The sequence below is a fragment of the Lotus japonicus genome, chromosome 5 (assembly GCF_012489685.1).
Source record: "Lotus japonicus ecotype B-129 chromosome 5, LjGifu_v1.2".
Taxonomy (NCBI): Eukaryota; Viridiplantae; Streptophyta; class Magnoliopsida; order Fabales; family Fabaceae; genus Lotus; species Lotus japonicus.
This window is the reverse complement of record NC_080045.1, coordinates 13,548,361-13,558,422: the sequence shown is the minus strand read 5'-3', so window position 1 is coordinate 13,558,422 and position 10,062 is coordinate 13,548,361. Positions and strand designations below refer to the sequence as shown.

The following is a 10,062-nucleotide window of genomic DNA, read 5'->3' as shown; positions in this document are numbered from 1 at the left end:
TTTGATTTTATATTCATTTTAAAGTAATTAAATTCCACTACCCATTTGTTGATTCTCATTTTTGAATTTACAATTGATCCAATTTATATATGCTACAAATACCATTGAAATGAATAATTTGTAAACTTGGAGATAGTGATGCACACTTTAGTATTTTTTTTTTTGAAAGGGTTGCACACTTTAGTATTTGCAGGAGTTGTATTTATAATTTGCGCCGAGCAAAGGATGAAGTTGGACTTGGCTTTCGTGATTTCAAGTCTTTTAATTTCGCTCTTGTGGCCAAGAATTGGTGGCGCATTTATAATTTTCCGGATTCACTTTTTAGTCGTGTTTACAAGGTAGTATACTTCCCTGGTGGTACTCTTTTGGAGGCAAAGAAAGGTTATAGGCCAAGTTATGCATGGTAAAGCATGTTAAAGTCAAGTTGGATTTTTGAGAGGGGTACAAGATGGCGAGTTGGAGATGGCGCGACAATTAATATTATTGGTGATGCATGGATACCAAATGGGTCTCCACTGATTTATAGAGAGGATTTGTTTGCTGAATTGAATTTGAAGAAGGCATCAGATTTGATCTCCAATGGTGGATGGAGAGAGGACCTTATTGGATATGTGTTTAACCCAGCAACTGTTGCACAGATCCTCGCTGTTCCCTTGCCAATTCAGGTTTGTGGTTACCGTCTTTACTGGCCGGAGACATCAGACAGATGGTATACTTCAAAGTTAGGGTATGATTTCATCCGACGGTGGCACTCTCAAGACCTGGCCTCACCTTCCTCTTCTTCTTTGCTACCAGCGAAGTGTTGGCGTCTGATTTGGAAATCCACTGTGTTAAGTTCAAACGCATCATAACGTTTTTAAAATCTTATTTTGATCACAACAATTTTTATAGAAGTATTTCCATTGAATACTAAACTTATTATAACACTTGAATTTCAGGAGGAACTCTATTCGTGTTATATGCTTCAACGTACAATCATCACAAAAAGTGAAGCATCAGAAATCACAAGACTGTTTGGTAAGTATACTCATTCAAGTCAAGACACATCTACTTTGACCGTCCAATGCCACGTCATCAGTCAGAAATATTTAAGACAAATTTTGAGCGCCAAAGACAAAGTCAGATTGCAACCAATTACCCTACATTCAAATCAAAAGGCAACCAATTGACTTAGATTCAAATTTGATCACGTGAAGACTATGATACTTTAGCTAAAGGCACGCTGACCAACAAGGGAAAAAGACAAGCTGTCAACATCATATTTCTCAATTGTCTCATGTCTGAAAAGTAGCTCAAGTCTATCGTCACCTACTAGCTGACAAACATCTCATTTCCGGCTAAAGGATAGACTTTCCTCTGAGCTTGCATTTAATGAAGCTACCAACCGAAGCCATTTGAATCAACGAATGGATCTTATAACACAACGGCTAGAGCAACAGTCGGATTATGTCTCACAACGGCTACAACACTAGCAAGCGAGTATTTAAGGCACTCTTGAAGATTGAAGACCAAGAAAATTAACTTCTGAAAGACAATAACTCAAGCATTCATTTCAATATTCTTCAAAGCATTCAAAGCTCAAGCAGAAAATTCCTCAGTGTCAAACCTAAGCCTTTATTTCTGCAAGTGAAAGAGAGAACCCCGTACCTTAAAAGAGTCAAATCTCTTTATTCCTTTCTCTCTTAGACTTAGAACTCTCAAGTGAACCAAAGTCAAATTTGAACCCGAACACTTAGAGTTCCAGTGCTATAAATTCTCTACCTTTACTCTTGAACGGAGAGAAACCCTGTAGAGTGAACTAATCTTGTGAAGATTGTGGGAGGAGTCCTGAACAATACTTGTAGGAGGAGTCCTGTAGAATACTTGGAGAAGTCTGTGATAATATTTGCAGGAGAAGTCCTTGAGAATACTTGTATTGGAGAAGTCCTTGATACTTGCTAGTGAAAATCATGGTGGTGGCCAAGTATTGGACGTTGCCCAATCATTTAGGGTGAATCAGTATAAATCTCTGTGTGCTGATCGTCTGCCTTACTTGCTTATATTTTCGTTGCACAAAACGGTTTACGAAAACTCACACTAAACGTTTTCTTAAGAACTAATATTCTTTTCACAAACCAAAGTTTTAAAAGAAAATTTCAAGTAAACAATTCAACCCCCCCCCCCCCCTTCTTGTGTTACATATTTGCATCTCACACTACTCTTCCTAGGTGCAAGGAGGTGGTGTGGCGTGCTTGTTCGAGGTAATTTCCAATTCGATTAGCTCTTAGGTGGAAGGGGGTTGACGTCGATTCAGCATGCCCTTGGTGCGGGATTGAAGATGAGAATATTAGCCATGTTCTCCTTCTTTGCCCTGTTGTTGCTCGGTTTTGGTTTGCTGCAACTGGGCTACGGTTTTCTGGTGCTGGAGAATTTCATGAGCTGTTTGTGCGGGTTCTGATGGGAGTGGACGAAGATGTCGTGGAACGGATTGTTACTCTGTTGTACTTGTTCTAGGAGGCCCATAATGCTCTTGGTTTTTACACCAAGGAGTTGCTGCTGCCGCGAGTCCTTGAGAGGGTGGAGGCTCTTCGTTCCTTGCCTCAGCCAGCGGTTGTTGAGCGCCCAGTTGTGGAGAGGAATGCATCGTGGACGAGACCAGCGCCGGGATGGATAAAAGTTAATTTAGATGCGTCGGTACGCCGATCCATGGCGGGATTTGGTTTTTTGGCAAGAGATGAAGCGGGGGAGGTTCTTGCATATGCTACTTTGGCCCCCGTTATGATGTAGTCGGCTGGCAGGCACTTTGCCTAAGGTGGGAGATGCGTCTTGCTCTTGACCTTGGCTTTGGCACAGCTTGCTTTGAGATGGATTCCTTGCAGCTTTACCAGTGGTGGAGACGTCGTATTCGAGGCTCTTCTTATTTTGATTTAATTATTTCTGATTGTCGTTCTCTTTCTGTTTCTTTTGAACACATGAATGTTTCTTTTGTTTGTAGATCCGGCAATAGTGTTGCTTACTTCTTGGCCCGGGGTGCTTCCTTTTTTTTTTATTTGGATAGAGTCATAGAGAAGGGACCGGCCGGCCTTGATGTTTTTGTTCGCTCTGACATTTTGCCCTCAGTGCCGGTCTAGTTTCTATATACTTGACCAACGTTAAAAAAAACGTTATTGTTAAAATGCTTCACTGATTACATCCTACCTTTTATAGAAACACTTCCAGATGTTAAAATTAATCTGAGACCATATGCTTTTTTTTTTTGGTAAATTGAGACCAGATGGTTTAATTCTTATTGAGTTCGTACCTATATATCAATTAATATTTTCTTGATTGGATTAAGAATAAAACATTTTGATTGAATTAAAGCATTTTGGATAGGCCTTGCCATGAGCTGGAGGTCCTCTTGTTGAGTAACTCTCTGGGCGTTGGTTAGTTTGTGTTTGTTTATTTTGTAATTTTTCGATGTATCGAAGAGAAAAGCATTTTAGACAGGCTTCATAATTAAAGCATTCTTTCCGTATTTCCTTGAGCCAGTCCCTATATATCTCTAAATTAAGAAATAATCCACCTTCAAAAGGATTCATAGTTTTGCGTCCTTCAATCAACATTTCCTTATGTAAGGGCCCGTTTGGTACGTTGTATAATATAAGACCTGATAATATAAGACATGATTGTATGATGCCTGATAGGATAAGGCTTCATAGAATTTTAATACTATACAACGTTTGGTCATATACTGTATAATTTGGTGGCAACACTGGTGGTGTGGTAGTGGTGGTCTTAGAAGGTAATGATGGTGGCAGTGGTGGTGGATAGTGGTGGCGGCAGGAGTGGAGGTAGTGGCGGTGGTGGTGGAGGGTGGCGGCGGCGACTGTGGTGGTATGAATGTATCAACGATGGTGACAGTTGTGGATCGATCATGGTGGCGGCGGCGAAGACAATGATGGTGGTGGCCGCAGCGGTGGTGGTAGTGGTAGTTGCGGCGGTGATGGTAAAGGGTGGTGGTGGCGGTGGTGGCAGAGGGTGGTGGCAGCGACGGTGGTGGTGGTGGTGGCGTCGGCGACGGTGGCGATAGTGGTGGAGGTGGTGTTGGTGGGGGGTGGTTGTGGTGGTAGCGACAGTGATGGTGGTGGTGGCGGCAACGGTGGTGGTGGAGGCGATGATGTTGGAGGGTGATTGTAGTGGCAGTTGATTAAATATATTCAAGTAGTTTATACATTGTACTCTTATCATGTCTTATTCATCATCTATATGGTGGATTAAATAATTCATCATTTTAATGTATAAGAGGAGATTGATGTATAAGTTTATATAATACAATGTGAGTATCAAACAATGAATAAATTCATAATGTATTGTATAAATTTATACTATCATGTCTAATACCGTGTACCAAATATGCCCTAAGTAGTTTTAATAGCTTCTACAATTCTTCCGTCGTAACATGTCGCATTTTTAACGCATTTCTTATCAACCAAATAGAAGTCATATATATATGTCACTCGATGAGAGTCATGTGTGATATTCTATTGGTCCATTTTCCATTGCTCTTAGTGTGGCCACCAATGTTAGCTGATTTGGAGAATCTTATGCGTTCATAGTAAGATTCCTAAATAGGGAAACATTGGTTAATGTCATTTTAATCAACTTTTTCAAATGAGCTAAATATTCTTCTGGAGATGGCTACTTGAATTTGAGAGGGAAGATGCTATTTAGAACAATATGTCGTCAGCCTCCTTTGATCAAGTAGGCATCCCTTCCATTTCAAACATTCAGAAACTTTAATTTTTAGTTTTTCAATACAAAGGGGAATCACATGTTCACAATTTAATATTTAATTGCAATACTTCAAACATAGACTAATTCAATATTCTCATTTCCTTAGGCAAAGAAGACAAAGTTGTTAATGAACCAACCTCCTCCGGTAGACCCTAAAGTTAAGTGTGAAACATCAAAATATGGGATGATTAAGAGGAGGTTGAGAAAAAACCTTCATTTTCAGATAAAATCCACAAAAACTTCATCCGTTGGATCAAACTTATACCCAGGTAGTAAACTAACAGTCTCATCCTTGTCCTCATAAGTCATGAATAGGTCTCCATCTCAAAGGGGCTTGTATGAACTCTTTAGCTAAATCAATGTTGAAACTTATGTGGTTAGCCAGGTTAGGATATCAATTTAATTTAGAGCCAAAAGAAATGCAATATCACCTATCACCTTCTTCCACGTGTCCCCCCCCCCTCCCCCACAAGCATTTAGTTTCCCTCCAAGAAAAATGTCATCCCACGTTTTTTTTTCAACATGACCATCTCTCACCCTATTCTATTTTATCAATAATTACAAGGTTATTTATCATATTTAATACACTTGATTTCTTTTTTTTAAAAGCAAAAGAAAGATGTTATTGAATGAGAAAAGAACATGGGAATTGATTTCTTATTAAAAATATTATATTTAAAAAAGTTCAATGATAATCAAATCTTATCAAACAATTTCTTATTTTCAATTTTCGATATCAATTTACACTAAATTTGAAATTAGAAAACTTTTATTTAATTAATAAACATAAAAACCTTAATTTGAAATTAGAAAACTTTTCTCTTCTCACAAAAACAAATTTGAAAATAGAAAATTTTAAAAAAATTTTATTTTATTAATTGAAAATCAATTATTTACGGTTATTGTGTTGAGATGATGTTGACTATTACATATGAAAATTTGAAATATTATATTTTGTAGAATATGGTAAATAATTTTCAAAATTAGATTATTAAAGAATATCCTTCTTATCTATATTTTCATACTATAGTAGCATTATTAAAAAAATAGATGATTAATTAATTGCTCTTAAAATGGAATAAATTAAATCTTCTTAAGGATTTGTATTTAATTAATAATATAGTAAATACTAATAATTACTATTCAACCTTAATTTGAAAATAGAAAACTTTTCTCTTGTCACCAAAAAATATATATTTGAAAATAGAAAATTTTACAAAATGTTTATTTTATTAATTGAAAATCAATTATTTACGGTTATTGTGTTGAGATGATGTTGACTATTACATTTGAAATATTATATTTTGGAAAATATGGTAAATAATTTTAAAAATTGGATTATTAAAGAATATCCTTATTATCTAGATTTGCATACTATAGTAGCATTATTAAAAAATAGATGATTAATTAATTGCTCTTAAAATGGAATAAATCTTCTTAAGGATTTTTATTTAATTAATAATATAGTAAATACTAATAATTACTATTCAAACTTAATTTGAAAATACAAAACTTTTCTCTTGTCACCAAAAAAAAAAATTTGAAAGTAAAAAATTTTTAAAAAATTTTATTTTATTAATTGAAAATCAATTATTAACGGTTATTGTGTTGAGATGATGTTGACTATTACAGAAGTTTTGAAATATTATATTTTGGAAAATATGGTAAATAATTTTAAAAAAATTGGATTATTAAAGAATATCCTTCTTATCTAGATTTTCATCATATAATAGCATTATTAAAAAAATAGATGATTAATTAATTTCTCTTAAAATGGAATAAATCTTCTTAAGTTTCCTTAATATTTAATCATCAAATTAAATTTTTACTTTTGTAGAATTTTTTTTTAATTTAATCGTTAATATTTTCAAATATTTACCATCATAATTTTTTATAAATAATGATACATTATTTTAAAAAAATATATATATAAAGAAAGGGTTCCAAGAAAATCTGGTAATAAGATTAAGTGTACAAAATTTAATTGAAAACCAATTTTTTACAATTATTATGTTGAGATGACGTTGATTATTACATTTAAATTTTTTAAATATGCTCTTTTTTTTTGAACTAAAATATGCTCATTATAAAAATATGGTAAATCAATTATTAAAGAATATCCTTATTATCTATATTTTCATAGATAGTAGCATTATTAAAAGATCATAACTGATTACTTATTTTCTCTTAAAACAGAATAAAAAAATTTAAGTTTCTCTTAAATATTTAATTATTTAAAAATAATATTTAGTATGTGCTTTTTAATGAATTTATACCATAATTTTTCTTGTACTTTTTTTCGAGAAATATTCTTTAAATTTATTCAACTTAATTGTTAATATTTTTAAATTTAAACCATCATTAATTTTGTATAAATATTGATATATTTATTTTTTTAAACAGCATTCCAAGTAAATTTAATAATTAAATTAAGAGAATGATAAATTTGAAATAAATTAATTTTAATATTTATTCAAAAATATTGAACTTACTATTTATTTAATCTATAAAATGAATATTTTAAATTTTCTATTTTTAAATATTTTAAAATTAATTAGGAAAACTAATTACTAGTATTTGATATATTTTTAATTAAATAACAATCATTCTAATTATTTGTATGTTGATAGTTTCGTTTATGTGATATTTTGAATTAAAACTTAGTGTAAATTGATATCCAAATTTGAAAATAAGAAATTGTTTGATAAGAAATCAAGTGTATTAAATATCATAAATAATCTTTTAATTATGAATAAAATAGAATAGGGTGAGAGAAGGTCATCTTGAAAAGAAAAAAAATGTGGGATGACTTCTATTTTCTTGGAGGGTAACAGAATGCTTGTGGGGGGACATGTGGAAGAAGGTGATATCTCTGGTGGCTATAAATTGATATCCTGAACACATAAGTTTCAACATTGATTCATTCAAATAGTTTATACAAACCCTTTTGAGATGGAGGACCTAATCATGACTTATGAGGACAATGATGGGGTTGTTAGGTTTCTACCTGAATATAGGTTTGATCCCACTGATGAGGTTCTTGTGGATTTCTACCTGAAAATGAGGGTCTTTTATGAACCTCTTCCTATTGAAATCATTCCAGATTTTGATGTGTTTCAGACTGAGCCTTTGGGTCTACCGGGACGAGGTTTGTGAATTTTTCTAAAACAAAAATCTCTTATTTTCACTTTTCCATGAGCACTTTAGTGTGTGTGTTTAGATCAAATTTTTTCACAACTGATTTTGATAAAATTGATCGTAGTACAAGTTATTTGAAATCTAAGTGTTTGATAAATGTATGAATATATGATTTTTGTTAGAAAATGTGAAATTCAGTTATAAGATCTCACAATTAATTTTGTTCATTGCAGAAGCTACTCTCTCTAGCTTCTACCTGAGTTAACTTTGGGTATGAAATCCATTATCCAAAATAACTCTTAAACATCAATATCATCAATAATTTATTTTAACCTACTAGAACTCGTTGTAAGCTTTCCCAACGGAGAAACCAAACACACTCTTAATATTTCATGGCTCTTGTGTTAACCTAGAGTACGTATGAGAATAATTGTATCATGTAACAAAATTGAAACAAAGTATCCATGTCTTATGAATGTTATGTGTTTTTTAAAAGGGATAATTGAACCAAGATGATATTTTGAATTTTTTTGTATTCTCAGATGGAAATATTTTCAATGAGCGCAAGTTCTTCTTCCACAACACTATGGGTCGTGACCTTTAAAACCTTGACATGAGAGTTGCCGGGAGTGGCCAGTGGAGAGTTATGGAAAAATGGAAAGATGTTCCTATCCCTACAAACAAAGAGGTGATTGGGAAGAGGAACACCCTGAATTATTGGGAAGTGCAAGGAGACTATGCTAGGAGGACAAGATGGATAATGCATGAGTTTCGTCTTGCGTTAATTACTAACCCATCCAAGGTAATTAAAGAAAATAAATGTGACATACTAATTGTCAAAGTCTCACATTGACTAGAGGTATAATAAAAAATGTCCTTACATAGGATAGAGAAATCATCACCCATAAGCTATCACTTTGGGTAAAGTTTGGCCTAAATCGGTTTAAAAGACCGACTTTTTCATTATGATCAAAATTAAGAAGAGATTTAGAGTAATAAAGTTTCTACCAACACACACTTTTGAACACTTTCTCAAACATACTCCATAAGATTGGTTTATTTCTTGAAAGGCCAACACAATTTTTAAAAAGTAAGAGTGTTGACTTTTTAAAAAGTAAACCAATCACATAAAGTGTGTTTGAGAGGGTGTTTATAAAAAAAAATGATAATATATTTTGAATTATCATGAAAATGGTTTATTGGTTAGGTAGGATCATTATCGAATTTGTTTACTTTTGTTTTATTCATCATGAGTATTTCATTACTGGACATTGTTACTCAAAATGCAGATGGCAGATTGGGCTGCGTACCGCATCTTTCAAATTAAGGATGCAAATAATGTGAAGAATGCAAAGAATAGCAAAATAGGGTATATTGGGGAAAGCGGTGATAATGGGAGTGTTGAAGTCTTTGATTTCAGTGCTGAGAGTGGAAGTTTCTCAAGCCCTCCCAAATGACTCCTTCCTTGAGCTAGGGCAGTGAATCTCCCTAAAAAAACTTGTCCTACCCTCTTTATTGATTCCGTTTTCTCATAATTGACTACTAATTGATTGTTTAGTGTAATGAATGTCATGTCAAGGCAGATAATAATAAGTTTTGAAACCCTATAATTTCTATTTTTACAAATTCTTTATAAATATATAATATAGTAAATTTTCCATTTTTTTTTATAAAACTTTCTCTGTGAAATATAAATAAATTCGCACAATGCAAGTGAAACACGTGTATATTATATCTAGTTAATACATACTATTTTAATACATACTATACTATATTTTTTCATGTTAATATTCTCTGTACCTAGGTTCATCTGCGCCCACAAACATCCACCATCTCTGCCTCTGCAAATCTCAAACCCTGATGTTTATCCCTCCGCCTCCACAACCGCGTAGAGGATCGAAACAACATTTGGAACCAACTAAACGTCTAAAAAGAATGATGAGAGATCAGAAATAAAGACAGCCCTTTCAACTTCAAAGATGAGCACAGATACAAAGGAAATCATAATAAACATTTACAACCTAATGGACATCCCAATGTGCAATCATTTCACGTAGGAAAGTGGAAAGATTATGGAAAGACAACATAATTATATACAGAACCAAGAAAAACACTCTGTAAACAAAACAATTTATAAGTAAAAAAAACAAAATCTGGGTAAATAAAACG

The 10,062-nt window shown here is 33.2% G+C and overlaps 1 protein-coding gene across 1 annotated transcript; it reads left to right on the top strand.

The window, feature by feature from the left end:
* The first annotated feature begins 8,506 nt into the window (after positions 1-8,506).
* On the top strand, positions 8,507-9,350 carry LOC130719103 (NAC domain-containing protein 83-like). The gene is made up of 2 exons (XM_057569746.1): positions 8,507-8,695; positions 9,183-9,350. The coding sequence occupies exons 1-2, from the start codon at positions 8,507-8,509 to the stop codon at positions 9,348-9,350; spliced, it is 357 nt and encodes a 118-aa protein (XP_057425729.1).
* Positions 9,351-10,062: the final 712 nt, after the last annotated feature.

Bases quoted from the DNA above. Each gene is read 5' to 3' on its own strand.
- LOC130719103 (XM_057569746.1), top strand. From the start codon at position 8,507: ATGAGAGTTGCCGGGAGTGGCCAGTGGAGAGTTATGGAAAAATGGAAA. The intron at 8,696-9,182 runs GTAATTAAAGAA...CTCAAAATGCAG, and splicing joins TAATTACTAACCCATCCAAG to ATGGCAGATTGGGCTGCGTA.